This window comes from Lineus longissimus, chromosome 3 (assembly GCF_910592395.1).
Source record: "Lineus longissimus chromosome 3, tnLinLong1.2, whole genome shotgun sequence".
Taxonomy (NCBI): domain Eukaryota; kingdom Metazoa; phylum Nemertea; class Pilidiophora; order Heteronemertea; family Lineidae; genus Lineus; species Lineus longissimus.
This window is the reverse complement of record NC_088310.1, coordinates 21,137,009-21,156,516: the sequence shown is the minus strand read 5'-3', so window position 1 is coordinate 21,156,516 and position 19,508 is coordinate 21,137,009. Positions and strand designations below refer to the sequence as shown.

Sequence of the window (19,508 nt, the reverse complement as noted above, 5' to 3'; positions counted from 1 at the left end):
CTGATGTTTCTTGTTCGTTAACTTCGACCTTCAGGGCTACACTCAGGCTTGTGTTTAGAGACATTTGAAGAGAGGGTTACCCAATCAATTAATTCTAATGCAGCTGCCTGTATAATTGCTTACTCTAAGCAAACATCAAGACTTCACCACGCTGACAGTCGAAGACGGCCCATGCACAACCACAGTGTCAATGCTCGTCGAAGACACAATTGGTGATGTGAGGTGAGCAATCCCGGCAGTGGTGGAATAAGACTTACCGAAACAACATTATATCACAATGCACGTGCAAATGTACAGCATTGCGTATTTTGTACACCAGTTTCAATTTTGAGAAGGAAAATACCTCGATTTATTGAAAATACTCCCAAATCATGGGAGTTCCAGCCTTTTTTCGATGGCTTAGTAGAAAATACTCGGCTATAGTTGTACACTGCGTAGAGGAAAAGGTAAATAATAAGTCTATTCTCTATCAAAACTTGCTTTGAATGATGAAAATTTGTCCAAAAATAGATATGTTCTCTCACTTTGTTTTCTTTCTTGTCTTTGTTTTTTCTAGATTTTTGGGGTTGGCCCATTTCAGTTAATGTACTGTACATGTGTTACACACGCACTTTTTGTGTTAAGGTCCTGCATGTTGCGCTATAGCGTACTGTCACTGTGGCCGTGTGGGGTATCCTGTTGGAATTTGCGTCGGGCCCAGGCCATGCCTGCTGGCCTGGGCTGGGGCCATTGGCATGGCTTTTAGAATTGCCACAATTGCATTATAATATTCATGCTGTAACGTCAGACAATATGTTATCGCCACCTTGTGCAGGTAAGTGTCATTTACGTTGTGACGTCAATCCCCAATGCAAAAGTGAAGGTAATGCGCACAACGTTCCGATAATGTCGTGGTGCTATCAAGTCGTCTGGTGTTAGGGCTGCGGTGCGGGACATTGAGGAGACCCACTTCGACTCCCCCACTTCAAGCACTATTCCTCTAAATCCCCGGGACTGGAGCATTTTCGATGAAGTGGATCCTCATAAGAATAGAAATACATAAACATTTTGGAACGTTAGGCTACATGTAGGCTTAGCTACAGCATACTGTTCCGACTTCAACTCCTGATGAGAGTTGGGAGGGTGTGGAACCTCGCTATCATTGACCTGTACATCTCTCTTCCAGCCCAAGATCATCAATGGCGTGAAAGTGCCAGTCGATACGTCTCTACCAAATCCAAATGACACAGAGTTTGATAACCTCTACTTGGACATGAATGGTATCATTCATCCTTGTTGTCATCCGGAAGACAAGTAAGCATATAGAAGTATCAGAACTACATAGAAAATCTATCTTGGTAATCATCTTTAAAAGCCACAGCGGCCATCTGCCATTGACAACATCAGAAAACAAAGTTTGTTTGGGAGCATAAGGCCAAACAGGGAGACAAAAAATATCAATAAAGCATTGTCTTTAATCTTTGCGCTCAATATTATGTCTTCAAAAAATGCTTCCCAAACTCATTCTTTTGCTATCGCAATTCATACTTTCATTAGTTTCGAATTTGGGTGTCGTTCTAAATGATTCATTTTTGTGTGATACTTGCAGGCCTGCTCCAAAGAACGAGGATGAAATGATGGTGGATATCTTTGCCTACATTGACCGCATCTTTTCAATCGTCCGCCCCAGGAAAGTGCTCTACATGGCCATTGATGGAGTGGTACGTCAAACTGATCCATTGCCTTTTAGTAGCAATGAAATATATTCTGTAGTATTTTGCATATATGATATTATCAAGAAATCTTTATCATTTCTTGATATACATGAAAACACATCATGGCTTTATCCAGTTTTTCACTCGGATATGTGTCAAAGTGACGTCAAAACGCAGACATAATTTTGCTAATTAATTCTATTTTTCAGGCACCGCGAGCGAAAATGAACCAGCAAAGATCAAGAAGATTCAGAGCGTCAAAAGAGAGCGTGTAAGTGTCAAGACATGTTGTCGTGTTCTGACAGTGGGAAGTCCATCAAAATTGCAAAAAAAAGCTATGGATCTTCAGTTTAAACTACTTTTTGTCACTGATAAATCATTCTTTGTAGGTTCAGTGCTTTGTGATCACTATCTACCCTATACTGGTTGTTCTTTATTCTGTTCATTGTACTTCTTGGTTTCTTTTAGGGAAAAGGTTGGGGACATGGCAAGAATCCGTGAAGAAGTTGCCTCAAGAGGAGGTCTACTCCCCCCAGAGAAAAAACCCTCTGAACACTTCGATAGCAATTGTATCACGCCTGTAAGTACCAAATATGATGAAATTCCTTGAATTCAAAAGTGTGCTACCTGTGAGTGTTTAGTGATAATCAAAATATGGTTCACTCACATCTATTTCAACTCGAAGCACTTTGCCTTATCATTTACCATAGCTTTTGGCCTGTACACTTCTGTTCAAGCTCCACACGCTAGGGAGTACACAGTCCAGCTACTTACATGTATCCGCGCTTGAATTCAACATTCATGGCTATCTCTGCCAGCTAGGTACCCATTTACACCTGGTTGGAGAAAAGGAAGGAGGGTTAAGTTCTTTGTTCAAAGACACTTATATTTTTTCCATTAGTCTTCTCTCCTGGTTTTCATTGATATGGGCATATGAAGCTATACTGTTTTCAATGCAACCTATGAATGAATTATCATGATTCCAGGGCACTCCGTTCATGTTCCGGCTGGCTGAGTGTCTCCGGTATTACATCCATGATCGGCTCAACAACGACCCTGGCTGGAGGAATATCAAGGTCATACTATCGGACGCTAACACTCCTGGAGAGGGAGAGCATAAGATTATGGATTACATCAGGAGACAGAGAGGTAACCAGCTTTTGTAGAATTCCATAACATCTTTACTAGCTTTTCTATTTTTCAAAGAGTACATGTATATGTCATTTTCTGATATGTGTCATTTCTTTTTATATTTTACAGCCCAACCTGACCACGATCCAAATACTCATCACTGCCTGTGTGGAGCTGATGGTAAGTCTATTCAAGTCAATGCAAGTATCTGGTCCAAGTTTCTTAAGTACTTGATAAAAATTCTGAGAACATTGGAAGTTGGCCTATACACTGGGGAATTCTGGGGGGGGGGTTCCGAGTTTTAAGAATTTCGAGTGTTTGTCGAATTGTCCTGTTTACACATTGGAAAATAGGGGTTGTAAGGCTTCATCAGCTGTGTGAGAATAAAGTAGGTGGTGTCTGTTTCTTTCTACTAAGCTGGGGTCGATTCCATCCATTCCACATTCTAGGTCTATTCACTGAGAAGGCCTTGCCACACAAGTTTTAGCCTCAAGTGACACTTCATCTCCATGACCATGATTCTAATCAAACTGATCTTCACATTTGCAGCTGATCTTATCATGTTGGGTCTCGCCACCCATGAACCGCATTTTACTATCATAAGAGAAGAGTTCAAGCCAAACAAACCACATTCATGTGATCTATGTGGACAATTTGGTAGGTTGAGTCATTTCTGAACCTTGATCCGGTGACTAAATCATAAACCTCAACACTGAGTTATGTCTAACATAAATTCCTGACTCAAATGCTTGATTTGGTGGTCAGTCTGCGCAGCTTTAATTACTTGAATATTGCCGTTTGCCTGTTTAAGAATAAAAGTCTAGAATGATTGTTTCCTAATATAACACACATATACCCCAATTACTGCCTGATTAGATGAAATATACTAAGTGGTTTTCATTTTTAAGGTCATGAAATGAAAGAATGTAATGGTCTACCAAAGGAGAAAGAGGGAGAGGTAAGGCAAAAGCATTTCATCTATTTGCTTGGAAAAAATCTTGAAATCTTGAAACATTTTGTTATTGGCCTAGTAGCCTCTTGCTTGCTCCAGCAGTTAAAGTGAGTACTCATTTTTTCAGAATGATGAGCTGGAGAAGCCAATAGGTCAAGAACAAGAGTTCATATTCCTACGGTTGAATGTCCTGCGAGAGTATTTAAAGAAAGAGTTGCGGATGGATGGACTTCCATTCACCTATGACTTTGAGGTAGGTGTCATTTAACTACAGTGTAAATGGTCCTTGCGTGTCTTGACAACAGCAGTCCTGCCAGAAAATGTAAATTCGCCTCTTTCCAGATGAGCACCTCTTGCTGATACTGTCAGCAGAGGATGTCTGGGATTCTGTACACCTTTCTTCATCCTGACAGTCAGCAATATAGAGATGTTGCTGCTTCTTCCTGTGTAATAGCCTCCGTAGCAAATGTTATATATTTTGCTTATTCATCCTGTATGTTTTGTTCTTTACAGAGATGTGTAGATGACTGGGTTTTCATGTGTTTCTTTGTTGGTAATGATTTTCTGCCACATTTGCCGTCACTTGAAATCAGGTATGTACCACTGTCAATCAAAATGAACCACATATTTTTACGACATCATCATGACAAAGTGCTTTGCATGACGTGATTGATGTGCATCATGTGTCAAAGAAGCCTGTAACGAGCCTCATGACGCACCTGAAGAAGTGCATCATTGCAAAATGGCTGATGTTTTCAGTTTTCAAGTTCATTTGTAACATAGGGTCTCCAATGCATTCACTTTTTCATTCCAGGGAAGGTGCCATAGACAGATTAGTCAGTTTATACAAGAAAGCAGTGTATAAAACAGGGGTGAGTAAACTCAGTGTTCTATAGCGGTTGCTTATGTCTGCCATGTAAGGCAAAGGCCCAAGTCTGGACCAAGAGGCTGTAATTATGATGATGATGATGATGATGGTGATAGATGATGACAACAATGACCATGACAATGATGTGAAGTTATGAATTGAATTGAAAACATGAACGTTTTTTTATTTTCAGGGATATTTAACAGACAGTGGTGTGGTGAGCTTGGATAGAGTTCAGTTAGTTATGACAGGTAAGAACACAACACTACTTGTAGTCTTCATCTTTTCATTTGCTCGCCAGTCTCCTTTTACTTGACGATAGGGTCAGTTGTTCTTTTCGTTTCTCTTTCACCCCTCATGTTCGATCATCTGTTTCAGATTTGGGTGAGGCGGAAGATGAAATCTTCAGCAGACGTCGTGACAATGAGGTGAGTACATGGGAATATAAAAAACTGATAAGAAATTATGTTGAAAGATATATCCTTGACAGTCATTAGTTGCTTTGAAAGTCATTGGTTTCAAGACGTTTACCTTGCTTTTGACTTCAGACGAGATGAAGAATGAAGATTTCTTGTGCCTTGAGCACAACCACCTGAACTCATCTGAAAACGAATAACCTGGTCTTTATGATAATGAAGTAATTCTTTCTTGTTTATCACTTTAGCTTATGTGGAAGAAGAGAGAGAAAGATAAGAAGAAAAGACTGAAAGATGTAAGTGAAATATTAATTTTTTTGGGAAAGGACAAAGCCTGGGGAACTTTTTTTTACGAAAGCCATCAGTAAGTGTTATGTTTTGTGGAAGATAGAATTACCACTGAGTGGCTGTAAGGAACCTTTTGGTCTTCTAATATTTATTTTGACACTTGTAATGTTAAAAAAATCTATTTAGATGGACAAGGCCCAGGCCCCTAAGTGGATCATGGGAGGACAGTTTTCACCACAGGCCCTTGGTCGCGGTGGCCGAGGGGGTGGTGCCATATCAAATCCACGACAGGAGATGTCCAATCTTAGACAACAAGCCATGAACTATGGTACATCTTCCTCAAGTCGAGATGGAGACAATCAGAGTGCAGCTAAAGCCCTGAAAGCCATGCTTGTGGATGGAAGTGTGAGTACTACTATTTATAACTTTTTGATAGCAAACTTGAAAAATATTGCAGAGCTGCTTTAACCTAATTTAGCAATGAGATAGGAATGGTGATGGAGCCTTTAATATGTATTTATCTACTTGTCTTATAGGAGAAAAGTGATAAAGGTGGAGCTAATGGTTCAGAGCAAAGAGGGACAAAGAGGAAGGCTGAGGATGAGGAAGAAGATGAACCAGAGCCAGAGGATAATGTCAGGTAAAGCCATCTGAATACCTCTGACCAAATTATATTGGGCGAGTAATCACTGGTGGTACGCTCTGTGACCTGGGCTTCGCACAGTGGCGCAGTAGTTCCTATAAGGCTGGAGTTCAAGATGACTGTAGTTGATCAGAAAAGATTCGGCTAATCCTGCTGCATGTCCATAAAACGAAGCGGCTATGTGAATGAGTTTGTCCTTAACCTTTTGTTTCATGTTTGTTCCAGGTTATGGGAAGAGGGCTGGAAAGACAGATATTACGAAGGCAAATTTGATGTGAAGGCTGACGACATTGCCTTCCGACACAAAGTGGTAGGTGATTCATCCATGTCATTTAACACTTATCTTTGACTCGGCTTGAGTTCATTTTCATTTTCTTAATAGCAGATTTTGTTCATCTTGTTTTTTATTTTCCAGGCCAATGAATATGTGATGGGTCTCTGCTGGGTGTTGCGATATTACTACCAGGGCTGTGCGTCATGGAAATGGTACTTCCCATATCACTATGCACCCTTTGCCTCAGACTTTGTCAACATTGGCGACTTGCCCAACGACTTTGAGAGAAACACGCAGCCTGTGAGTATAGCTTGTTGTTTCTCAAAGAGATCGATCATATAATTTGTCTCAACCATGTCAACTGTTGAGTTGAGTTTAGGCCTTTGTTCGAACCAGCTGTGTAAGTCAATCTTGATAAATATTGACCGCAAGAGTGTCATGGAAGTCTCATGAAGCTGTAGTACCCTGCCAACATGTACCTGTATACGTATAACTCTATCTATATCCTTATTTCAGTTTAAACCATTAGAACAGTTGATGGGTGTGTTCCCAGCTGGTAGTAAGGCACATCTTCCACCTACGTGGCAGGTACTCATGTGTGACCCGGTAAGTATGGATGAGCATTGTTTACTAGAAAATGCCAGATTTGGTCAAGCAGTTATCATTGCAACCCTTGTTGCACAGAGTTAATTGGCCATGTTCTGTTGGAATTCTATAGTTTGCTATAAATCATTTTAATCAATCTTTTCTTTCAGGAATCTCCCATCATCGATTTCTATCCTGTAGACTTCAAAATTGATCTCAATGGAAAGAAATATGCATGGCAAGGTAGGTCAGCAAATTGGCCCCTTTTTGGCGGTTTAGGTTGGTTAATGAGTATACTGAGTGGCACTGGCTGGGCGTTGAGCCTCCTACCTTCTGACTACAAGTTGGAATCTCTTCCAATGTACCACTGAGCTCCAGATATGTGGGGATTGTTAAGATGTATTGCGGGATTGCTAAAGCATCGTTTTGTTTCTGTTTCAGGAGTGGCTTTGCTGCCGTTCGTCGATGAGAAGAGGCTCCATAGTGCTTTGGAGACCGTCTACCCAGATCTTACTGACGATGAGCAAACGCGTAACACACGTGGAAATGATCGACTGTTTTTAAACAAATGGCATGATGCATTTGATCTCTTCTGCGGACTTTACGAAAATGGTGGAACCGTTGAAGTAAGTGTCATTTAGGACAGACAAGATCCGATTGCAATCCAGTTGGAACAATTGCAATTACGAAGTTCTTCATGTTTGAAGGAAAGGAATAAATATATCACAATTTCTTCTTCAGAAAGTTGACATGGATGGAAAGAAAACGCAAGGCATGGCCGGCATAATATGGTGTGACAAAGCCGCGGTAACACCAGGAGTGTAAGTTGATGATTTAGATATTGAATGAGTCTTTGTGGTTGGATTCAACCCTGAATGCTAAGCCGACAGCTTTGTGATTTAAAACTTTGATGTCACCATTGGGGAGGGTATTGCTCATGCCAGAAGATGAGTGTCACTTAGGCCAATTTGTGGTATCACCTTTACTGAATTTCAGACAGAAAAAGTCACTTGTCTTTTCAAATGAACAAGGTTATAGTGGTAACATTCTACCAATTCTCTTATTGCAGGACAGTTAGGAGTCCCTTACCACAGTTGAAGGACCTTACAGACAACCAAGCTCTCAGGTAGGGTACAAGAATGTTTTGCAAGGACAGTCGTTTATGCCACAGGGCTAAAAATGAATCCTTTCATAACCTGGTTGGTTGGGCGGGGCTTTATTCTGGGGGGTACAATGCATTGACCAGACTTTCCTCCAGGGAATAACTTACATTTGTCAAATGTTTACAAGTTTGAAGCCTCATGATATACTTTATTTATTTAAACATTGTATCAGGTTTAAACTTAAATAATTTCATGTGTTTTTCTTTTTTGCAGTGTTCAATTTCTTGACCCCCAGTTTGAAGATGGTCATCTCTTCAAGTCTTCGGTCCTGCCGGGAGCTAGGTATGTTATAAAAACTGAAGCTTTCCCTTTCTATGTGGGTTTGGAATGAAGTAATGCCATGTATTCTTGATTACGCCCATATTTTACCCTCTTGATTTTCCTTTTTCCAGCTTTCCCGCCGATGTGTTGAAGCCTGGTGATATGCCTGACAACAGAGGATCGGGCTATCGACCCCAGCTTGGGTTCAAGAGGGGTAGTGGCTACCGAGGAAGAGGGCAGAAAGACTCCTCGGCTGCTGTTCGACATATCAGGTAGGCCTGACTTCAGCTACAGCATTTAGAGCGATGATCTGCCCAACTTGACGAAAATATTAAAGGGAACATTTGCCAAGAGAAAAATGTCTCTATTTCTGCTAGTTGTCCAGTTTCTTGCTTCTCCGATTACCAGTATTACATGGATATGGAAGACACTGCAGTCATCATAATGTGAATGTTTTTACTTTTTCTTAAATTGCAGACAAGGAACTGGTGGCCAATACAGCAACGCTCCACCTCCTAATTCCTATAGTGGGCGGCAGCGTTCCTACACATCTCCTGGAGGTGGTAAGTTAACTTTTGATAGCATCGTGTTATAAACACTTCTGAACTTAAAGAATGATACAGTAATTAGAGATCCTTGACTGGTCCAAGGCATAAATCTTCATATCAGTCCCAATGTAATACAAATGGGTCATCTCAGTGTGGTGAAGCGCTAAAAATGTCTTCACCAATATTTCAGTTCAGCATTTTGCCAATAGGTGGCTGATGTCTTTTTGTATTGATTACAGATGGTAGACCAATGCTTTGTCCCCAAAAGGCTATATAATGGGCTATAATTTCAGTTCCACTCCCATTTAATAGGTGACAGCATTGGTTTCCCTTTCTTGGTGAAGCCAGCCTGGCTTCAATGTAAGTCATTGCAGTTGGAAACTTTTAATTTCAATAACCCACTTTCACTTTTAACAGGTAGCCACAATAAAAAATCTTCATTTCAAAATACGAGACTTGCTTTTGTTTCCTTTGTAACTGCATGAGATGCTGTTTGAAGTTCATCATCATTCAGTCATCTATCATTTATCTATCAGTCGTTACAAGGTGTCCAGTTGTGACAGATAACATGCCCTATCACTGAAATGGTTTTATTTTCTTGATGGATACTGCAAACTGGGAAAGTTTCTGAAAAAAACACACATTTTTAAGATTTTTATTTTGGCAAATTACAAAGTTTCATTTGTTTTTCCAATCAAAAACTAAATTTTTACTATTTTCAAAATCTGCAAAGATTAAACACGCACAAAATTTAGCTGTTCACAGTATGTTGTTGATGGCATCATTATATTCAGTCTTTATTTGTTATTTATGATTGTATCATTTATTTTATACAGATCCTGATAGTTTGCAATCCAACTCAACTTGACGCAATCCTCTGCTGTCAGTCAGGTGCTTCCCCCTATCCTCCACCCTCAACACTAACACAAGCATGCCCGCGGCAAGTTTCATTGATCCCATTACAACACTGTCAGTATCGGATCAAATCTCATCGCTCAGACAAACACACCGGCCGATTCACGCACAACAATTTTCTGCCTCGTCAACGTAATCATTATTTATGCCATTAAATTTCACCGCCTTATCTTCAGACTATTTCGCGATTGTCGCTCGATTGTCGTGCGGATTGTCGCCGGTGATCCTGATGAAGTTATTATGTTAGGACGGTGGTGTCACAGCCAGGTGTGAGACAGGTGATGGTGGATTCACCGTTAGCGTCCTTTAGATTTCAATTAAATATCTTGGGAAGTCCTCAGAATTCCCCGCCGATGAAAGTCTGTCCTGATAGGTTGCTATTTGAGTTTTAATGCTTGCTGTTCGTAGCAAAGCGGGGAATTTCTGAGCTGTGAGAATATTTTTAAAGTGCTCTTTACCTTTATTTTGAAGATCCATAACCCTGTGAGGTCAGCGATTAAAGTCCTTTGACCCTTTACAATTTTGTGTAGCCTGCTAAAACGTTCATGCACTTGAGTTTGGTAAAAAAAGCATGCTGAAATGCTGAAAATGTGCACTAATGAAAGAAAATTTTTTGACTCACCGTCTAGTTGAGTCTATACAATACCGCAGTGTCTGTCATCCGTTGTCGTCCGTAGGTACTCCTAGCAAGGATACATCACATATCCTATGGGTTTTTGATTTGACGTAATTTTCAAGGTCACAGAGGTCAAATGGTGTTAATTTGCCGTTTGGGTGTAACTATGGCCACCAAATATCTATACGATGAGCACAATGGCCCTTGGCCATTTCATTGATTGGTACTTTGAGTCCTACAAGTACATATTTTTATCACCAGGAAATGCAGTTTTTTTCGACTCACCTGGGTGAGCTGTCGTCTGTCCGTCATCCGTCCGTTGTCCGTCCGTCCGTCCGTCGTCCGTCAGCAATGGTTGCATGTTTGCTCGCATTTGAGTCGAGAAAGTTGAAGAATGGTGTTAGGATGTCTCAAGACAACATGACTTGACACACAAAAAATCAAAACATTGTGTCTTTGTGATTTCTCACTCATGAGAGAAGGTATTGTTCCAAAAAATGAGACGGTAAATATCAGAATCTGTCTTGTTTGTTTTGAGAAGGTGTCGGATGTCAGTTTGTCTCTGATTATTTTATAACCATTGTTTAAAGCAACGCTTGGGGTTGTGAAGGATGTAATATTGCCTTTTACCGTTAGCAACCAGTTTTTCTTAATCTGGATGATAATATGATGCAGTTGCAATATTACCCCTGTATTTTCCCTCACTATTGAGTTTAACATGCGACACAAATTTTGATACATCTTAAAAAGCCGTATTTCTTAATTCTATGGACTTCAAATTAACTTTAAAGGGTTTTTGAGGCACCTGAGTGCATTGGCTTGTGCTTAGAATTACAGAGGGAGGTCTGAACAGTGAACGATTATAAATGTTGAGGAAAATCCCTCAATGCTGCATTTCTTAAAAATTTAGGCTTTGATCGAGTCTCATTGTCATAATGGACTGATCGGTGGCAATGTTAAATATCATATAACTAACTGTACATCAGGCTTGTGAAATTCTTCACAATAATAGAGAATGAGTCAGTATTACAGGCAAAACTAATAGGGAAGCCGGGACCGTAAAGGATTCTATACCTGCTTTGTTTCTATAGAGCCGTAAAGAGCCAAGAACTTTACGGCTCTTTTGGTGCAGTTGCAAATATGACCTTCCTTGAGGAGAGAGGAAAGTGCACCTTTTGTTGAAATTTGGTGATTGTCACAGCCAGAAGCTTGAGTTAGGGTGGATCCTGAATGAAGTTGGGGACCTGGCGCAATCTTCCATGCATGGCTTGTAGTGAAAGTGAAGTATAACTCTATCCTTTGGGTGAATTCTATGCTTCGCTTGGCGCAGAAGTGAACAATAATGTGTATTATTTGTGACAATATCTTATACCGGGTACACTCTTCTTGACAACAAACTTGTATAATATCCCTGCAGTTTTCGCAGGAGTGAAGAAGTTTACCCCAAGGCATGGTAAGTCATGAATGGACAGAAAACCCCAGGTAGGAAAAAATGAATGGGTATAAAAAATCTTGGTAAAAAAATCATGGTTTTCATATGGAAATATCTGCATTACTGCACACCCCTTTCTCAAGTCCTATAGAATAGAACTTGTTAATTACATGAAAAATTCTCGTCATTTAGCATCAAAAGACGTAATAATGAAGTGCGTATCGGATTCGAGCTTGGGTAAACTTTCTAGTGCAAAGTGCTCTTGTTCCTCCTCAACTGGCATACTAGTGTTCATGAGTGAGCCATTTGTATAAGGGATGGCAGAAAATTACTCAAACCTACTCACTGCAAATCAGTCTTTCTGTCACATTTTCAGGTTGTAGTATAACTAAGCATTTATTTTTCATCATCTGCTCAATAGTCACATGTTAAATTAATGCCTTGTTCTAGAAAACTAAAAACTGATTAATTTTGTTAGAAATTTGTCGGAGTGCGCATAACCAGCCGTGGAATCATCCTGTCATATTCTCATTAGAGATAGTGTGGTGTCTATAGCTCAGGCAAGCATTGCCAAACTATGCAAACTCGCGCTGTGTCACTCCCCTTTATCTCGCACCGCATGATTTCTAGTCCGCTAGAAAGTAATTAAAAGCCTTTTAAGGCGTCAGAAATATTAATTGTCAAAAATGGTCCGTGGTTAGTTGGGCGGAAATGTCAAAGGATTAGGCAGATGGGTGGAAAAATGTGTGTGGATTTTAAATTTGCTCTTTGCCGAATTCGTTTCGAGTGATTTTGGTCTGTTCTCTCAACCCGAAGTTCCGTGAATATTTTATGGCATTGTTTCACAGTGATTGAATTTTCAATTTGCTGGGTCTGTTAAGGTATTAATTGACCTCATTAACACTGTGATTGGTTTGCGTCCTTTTGCAGACTAATTGAAAATCACCAGAGCCAGTAATGTATCCTGAGAGGATCTGGTCAGCCCCCGTTAATCAAGACCGAAACTATAGTGTCTTTTTTGGTTTAAGGGAGTTACCCTGCTGCATTAAAGATGTAAGAGTTCACATAATGTGATACAGTTTATCCCAGCAAAACTTTATATAATTTTGCGAGCTATTTTGGAGTTCACAGGAACGTTCAAAAAATTATGGCATCAAATGTGACGTCCTAGATCTTCAAGTAGCAGTCTGTCAGGAAACCCCACCCATATCATAATTTTGACCCTTCTCACTTTAGGCAGAATTTGAGACAAATTCTATCTCAAATCATATAATTAATACCCCTGTTATGGGTTTTGAATCAAATTCAAATGTTCTCAATTGAGAGACTTGTCGAGTCAGATAGCAACTCTTGATCTTGGCTGAAGAGGCTGCTCCACATACTAGTGTGCTTGTGTCTCCTCAGTTTAAGTGAGTGAGCACCATCAAAAACCTCATTCAAAAATGGCTGTCTCTAGTAAAACGAGCTCACTCAGGTCATCGAATTTGAACGAGGGAGTTAAATCTTTCTGCGACTGGAAAATGGCCTGTTGGAGTCATACTTGTTTACTTGTTGTGAAGAGTGCAGTTCAATAATTGATTGTATCCCGGGAAGAACTGCAAAGTTGAACAAGGCAATTATATCTAATTGGCACAGTTGAAATCAATTTTTAAATTCTGTGGCATGTTCATGCCTCTATTGAAGTGAATGTCATAGAAATTGCACACTTTTTTTTCCAGGACGGGTGTTGTCTCTGAAATTACATCTCTTACTGAAAGCACTTTAAAGTTCCAAACGTCTAAATTTGGGTAACTGCATGGGGCAGATTTTACAGTTATCCTGACCTGTTAGTGGCTTAGTACAGGAAAATAACCCCTGAAATCCTAATAAGCGAATCTTATCTTGAACATTTGTGCAAAGTGTGCTTGACCACAGGTCAGTTATAACCGACAAACCACACACCCCCGGGGGCATTTCCAATTCTTGCAAAATCCCAGGAGATCGTGAACCGGGGCAGAATCCTGCAGTAGCTCTCTTTCATTTCACTTATTGGCCAAACAAAGCGCGACATGTATACTGCAATCTAGTGCGGTGAGGGCGACAATGGGGGACCAGCGAGGTGAATGGATTTGCCCGGATCTCCAGATGACCACATGCTACATCCGAGGATAGCATGCGGCTACAGCCGAGAAAATTCCCATGACAATAGCCCAGCTCCATTCTGTTGAAGATTTCAACACCATTTGGGTAATGAGAGGAGCTAATTTGAGCCGGGCTGTTTGGGATGTCGGTGCCTGAAATATGAACCTATCAACTTTAGATTGGTGTGTTCATGAAGATGATCGGTTCTTGTCTTGACTTTTAAAAAAGAATTTTTTCAAGCCATTTAACCGATGTTCAGTTTCTTACTACACATTACACTCAGAGAGGATAGGGAATCCATCAAAATTTGGCAATTGTGCAATTTTAATGAGAGATTTCACACTCAGTGCATCAAAGGTTATCCTACCTAAGATTCTTAAGTCGTGAAGTAATATGGAGAAAAGTGACCTTATAACTAAAGTAGATATCTAAAGATTTCTTCCTTCAAATCAAATTCGATGTCTTGGCTATCAGTGTTTAAATTTCTCGTAAAAAATTAAGATGACACATACTTTTAATCTTCTGGATGAAGATGAAAATAATAATGAGAATTTTTTAATCTCTTCCCAAATGAGTAACAGGATTGGAAGATCAAAGAGAATGAATAAATTAAAGCTTTGGGCTAAATATCTGATATTTGAATAGGTACACCTTGGTGGGACCTTGCCTGATGACAGTTTGATTTTGATATGATTCAAAAAGTGTCCATCAAATTTTAGAAGATCTTGCTAATTTTAGGTATGAACAAAGCAGTTTCTATTATTGTCAGAAGGAAAACCGTTTAGCATGTTTAGTAGATGAAATTGCAAATTGCCATATTTATCGAGGTGAAGGTGGGTATAATATAGAGGAAATACAACTTGGAAATACCATATGACTTGCAAGAACCGTGCATGTGTCAAATATTAATCTTGCTTATTGTACGACCCATGTCCGCCTGGGGTGTGACTTTATGGCACATGAGCGCAGGGAATTGTCGCAGAATTAGTCTGATTGTTATACGATAATATCTCGGTATATCGACACGGCGATTCCTCTGGTTAACGGTAATTATATCAGGTCTGTTGTGCGAGAGCGCAGATTTCCATCGAGGCGATTCTGTCTGTGAATCACCTGGCTTCAGTTGACAATGGACGGAACAGTAAATGTAATGAGCTGATGCCTGCCATGGGGAATTTAGAAGTTATAATATGCCAAACAAAACTGTCGCTATGTCACATTACACCAGTTTGAAATCCATTTGTAGTTGTTTGTTTCTGATGAAAAGATAATGACATGTTAATGACACATGAGTTCCATCCTTTTGATGTCTTTATATTCAATTAAGCCTATATTTGTTGTAGACATGTTTGATAAGTTGTCTCAAATTAAATTTGGATTCAATATCTATAAAGTATGCTCTCTTTCGTCCTTGCTGATAGACTCCAGGAAGTTGATTATTTTGTCCATTCGAGTAACTCAATGCAAATGTTATCGATTCTGTCATGGAAACATTCTTATATCTTCTGTAACATTACAGGACTTTATTGCATTCTTGACTTCTCTATATCTTTAAATTGGTTTCTTGACTTCATCTTTGATTGTGAAGAAAGTTAGTCTGGTTAATATTTGGATGATGAGTGTTATCATTTTGTAGATGGTTCCTATTCCTTGTAGGTATGGTACTGATTATCATTAAAGGCACACCTAAAGAGAGATTAGTTTCACAAAACTTGAAAACAAATCATGACTGTTGTCAGTATTAACTAGAGAACAATCCAAAACATTAAAATAGGCAATGAAACAAGAAAAAACAAAACGATATTAAAGGCTTCACAGGCTTTATTCAAAATATCTTTGACTAAACACTGTTTCATGAAAGTTGTATAAATGTGTGACCATTGTTCCTGGAAACCTACCTAATAACATTGTAACAAAAAACATCACATTAAAAGAAGAACAAAGGTGTATGCAAATCCACCAAAGTTGCGTCCGCTTTAGAAAGAATGGTCGTGTGTTGTCAGAATGAAAATCAAGATGAGTGGTTAAAACAAAGAAAACAGAACTAGTGTGTGTTTGTGTGATGAACATGTCCATCTCCCGGTCCACTTCATCAAATTCTATATATTTCTGGTGTCTTTGTGTCTGTAATCTTTACAAATATAACTTACGGCTTCTTGCTATGAACTGACCAATGTCTTTTTCAAGAAAATAGCCATCACAGTTTGTATTTTTGAACAGATTGACACTTTTGTGATTTCTCCAACAAGGAGTCTTTGTTAGATGAGACAAAATGTTAAGAATCAGTAAGTTTGTTAGTCATGATGGATCATCTATTTGCATTGTAGGAGAAAACGTGTAAATGTTACTGAAAATATTTCCTGTAACTACTGGGAAGTATGTTTTATTCACCAAGTTCCTGTCAAAAGTATTAGAGTAAAAGTCTTTGTTACTCATAAAAAGTATTACGTCAGATCTGCAGTGGTCACATCACCAGACGCTCTTGAAGGTAACAGGTCACTAACCATGAAGCTAGACTAAATATTAAGAGAATCTCCCCACAGTCTGGGTAAACCACTAGGACGTGAAGAACACTCCAGTTACAAAAGAAACGTGGTGTCTTCAAGTCAACCACTGAATAAGAGAGGCCAGGAAGATAAACTTGCCAACACCTTCAAGTAGCGAGCATGTTCACTCTTCAAAAACAAGTACTATAATTCCACCGGTGAGTGGATGCTGAAAGACAGTTACAAGACCATCAAAATATACTCAAGGAGTGCACACAAGAACCGAGTAAATAGCAGGCATAATGTTAACAGGCAATTCTCTGGCTAGATGATGATTAGTCGAAGCCCAAGGATGCCTTCAGGGTCGGGATGAGATGCTTCACTCTCTGGATAGGCCAACACATGTGCCGTCTCCTCCGGGCATCCTGACTCAATTCTGCACCAAACAAAACTCTCACCCTGCTCAATTTTTCTCAACCAATCATTGACAATGTGCCATTTGGCACTTGGTGTCCCATTGTCGTTTAAGAGCTTCGCACATTTCCTACATGCTAAAATTGGATGAGGAACGTTTTGATTCCAACAAAAATGAGATAATGCAATCTGTGGGGTGAAAATTTGTCGTTTTCCTTCGACCATCCTGCTTCTAGCGCTGTGGAAATATGTGCTCAGAAGCTGAATGACCCATTGAATGTGGATATGGGGTTTCTTATTTATGTCAACTGTCATCAGTTTATACCTGTAAGAAAAAAGACAACAACATTAACACGTTATTGCAAAACAGGACGAGATCAAATCCTAAATGAAATTATTGGCTATCACGCTTCCTGCTTTAATCCAATTAGGCTGTTAGGCTGTGAAGAAATGTTCACCTTGGATTATCTATTTAGGTTTTTTAATTGTCTGCATCCCAAAGATTTAAATTTGTGTCCAGTTGGCTGTATTGGCTGCAGGATAACCGTGTTAATTTTAAGGCAATTTAAGTTGTTTGGATATTCCGACCGCAGTTACTTAATTCACTTTGTCTGTTATAGTCTATCTCGAGGTCAGACCCAGGTGGTCAATTTTCAACATTAAGAAGATGATAAGATTTTGGAAAATTTTGCCTGCTGGGTGAAATAAATGGTTAGATTTTAATCATATGTTTGAAAAATGAATAACACACTATTAAAAATGTAGGCATTTAATGTAGCAAAATACACTGAAATATGGACATTCACCTTGCTGAATCTCTGACTAAGCGCTATTGCATTTTCAAATAGGTAGACTATCCCATAATATGGTGATCAAGTAAATAGCTCTGGCCCTACAAAAAATTATCAAAATTGAACTAGCACATCAATAAAAATGTGGAGAGGCACCCATCCCTAAAAAACCTCTGCAACTACTGTGTTCCATCTTGTGACAAAGTGAATGTTATGAAAGTTTCTTGAGAGAGAAATAACAATGGCTGATATAATGTTAAGGGACTAATAGCGCGTATTATCCCAACTCCCTCATCCGTACTCTGGCCTAATTCCACCGTGTAAGAGGCGGCTTTGATTTCTGCTACATTTCACGCCTTATTTGACGGCGGACTGAATCTCGTATCGCCACAATCTAAACACGCGAATTTCCACCGTCTCTTGAGGAATGAACAGAAAATAGTATTTTCCAGTTGATTACCCTGAATAGCTGTTCCTGGATCAGGAACGTTAGGGAATCGCCCGTATTTGTTCCTGGTCACATCCGATATCATGTGACGTAGAATAGCGTAAATTTCTCAATTGATGCCAACTTGATAAATTTCATGATTATCACGAGTATGATGCTACAGTATTTATGCCAATATCTTATTATCCGCATCCTTTTAAGCATGAAATAGTACAAAAATCCACTCTATCAAATGATACTCCATGCCATGAAATCACTTCTCGAAATGCCGAGCTTTTCATTCTTGCATTGAGCTTCTCTCTTGATATAACTTCAAGGAAAATCTTATCTCCCTCGTAATAATTTTCCATGCGAGTGATTACCCCAGTGTAAAAAATATATTTCATACTTCATGTACATATGTACTAGCATTTGTGTACAAAAACAAAAAGATGTGTTGACACCACTCATAAAAATGTTGCAACAGCGTTGTTCGTACTTTATAATCATTGACAATAGTTCTTTTTCGAAGACATTGAAACAAAAGAACATTGGCTGCATTCGCCATTCATACAGTTGAGTATCATTCATAGATACAAGTATCATTACACGTATAAAGTATCATTGTATTCATCATGAGAATTATCATAGTATCGGAAGAATACTCGAATATTGCAAGCATGTTTTATTATGACTCTCATATATACAGTACATAGTAAGATTGCTACTCCTCAAGTATATGACATGTTTTGTCATAATCACAACTTCATCTGGAGTGCTATACTTTGTTTTATTTTTGGAAGTGCTCAATAAACGTGATTGTCTTAATATAAGTGCAGTTGTTTTTTTTGCTGGAGTATATGAGTACAGTTCAATGGCACAGTGACGGTTACTACAAAGTATTCAGCCAGGAGTAGGCTACTTTTAATTGTCCTTGTGACTTACTGAAATTGTGTTATATTGTCCTGAGGAGGTAAGAATCCCACGTACAATTATGAAGAAGAACAAAATAGACAGCAGCAGGTTTGTTTGGCAGAATAGGTGGCACTGGCAGTCATATGATTATGAAGCAATCATAGGCATGTTGTGATAGGTGAGATGGGAAACATTTTGAAAATCATGTTGATCAAACTGGGTAGCCCTGTATACACTTATGCAGAGCTTGACAAAAAAGTTGCCGATCTGAAGCAGTTGTATTAGGTGCTGTCAAATATCTGTCCTGGTCATTCTTCGGCCATTTCCTGCTAAATTCTTGCTCGGTTCTGGTGTTCACCTGGAATAACTCCCAACAAGAAAATCAAGTTTAAATAGCAAAGTTTTGTTCCGCTAACCAAATAGAGGATGTCCTTGCCATTTTTTCATATTCTATATAAACCAGTGAATGTCTCTAGCAGTTGTTCAGTTGAGGGTTGGCAGCACTGTTTAGCCTCTTTGTGTTTTATTGTTGATTTCATGGGCCACTTCTTGTAGAGTTTCACTTTGG

General features: G+C 39.3%; 1 protein-coding gene across 1 annotated transcript in view; it reads left to right on the top strand.

Annotated features, from left to right (window-relative positions):
* The first annotated feature begins 307 nt into the window (after positions 1-307).
* Positions 308-19,508, top strand: part of LOC135484203 (5'-3' exoribonuclease 2-like) — a 55,848-nt gene continuing 36,647 nt past the window's right edge. The window contains exons 1-27 of the mRNA XM_064765439.1: positions 308-446; positions 1,166-1,293; positions 1,589-1,700; positions 1,904-1,965; positions 2,163-2,274; positions 2,681-2,843; positions 2,955-3,005; positions 3,375-3,482; positions 3,734-3,783; positions 3,905-4,030; positions 4,291-4,370; positions 4,592-4,649; positions 4,839-4,896; positions 5,024-5,073; positions 5,310-5,357; positions 5,536-5,754; positions 5,886-5,989; positions 6,218-6,302; positions 6,408-6,566; positions 6,783-6,872; positions 7,022-7,094; positions 7,293-7,477; positions 7,593-7,672; positions 7,921-7,977; positions 8,228-8,296; positions 8,407-8,547; positions 8,753-8,838. Coding sequence (XP_064621509.1) covers positions 372-446; positions 1,166-1,293; positions 1,589-1,700; positions 1,904-1,965; positions 2,163-2,274; positions 2,681-2,843; positions 2,955-3,005; positions 3,375-3,482; positions 3,734-3,783; positions 3,905-4,030; positions 4,291-4,370; positions 4,592-4,649; positions 4,839-4,896; positions 5,024-5,073; positions 5,310-5,357; positions 5,536-5,754; positions 5,886-5,989; positions 6,218-6,302; positions 6,408-6,566; positions 6,783-6,872; positions 7,022-7,094; positions 7,293-7,477; positions 7,593-7,672; positions 7,921-7,977; positions 8,228-8,296; positions 8,407-8,547; positions 8,753-8,838 — 2,629 coding nt within the window. The 5' untranslated portion in view covers positions 308-371. The remainder of the gene's footprint in view (positions 447-1,165; positions 1,294-1,588; positions 1,701-1,903; positions 1,966-2,162; positions 2,275-2,680; positions 2,844-2,954; positions 3,006-3,374; positions 3,483-3,733; positions 3,784-3,904; positions 4,031-4,290; positions 4,371-4,591; positions 4,650-4,838; positions 4,897-5,023; positions 5,074-5,309; positions 5,358-5,535; positions 5,755-5,885; positions 5,990-6,217; positions 6,303-6,407; positions 6,567-6,782; positions 6,873-7,021; positions 7,095-7,292; positions 7,478-7,592; positions 7,673-7,920; positions 7,978-8,227; positions 8,297-8,406; positions 8,548-8,752; positions 8,839-19,508) is intronic.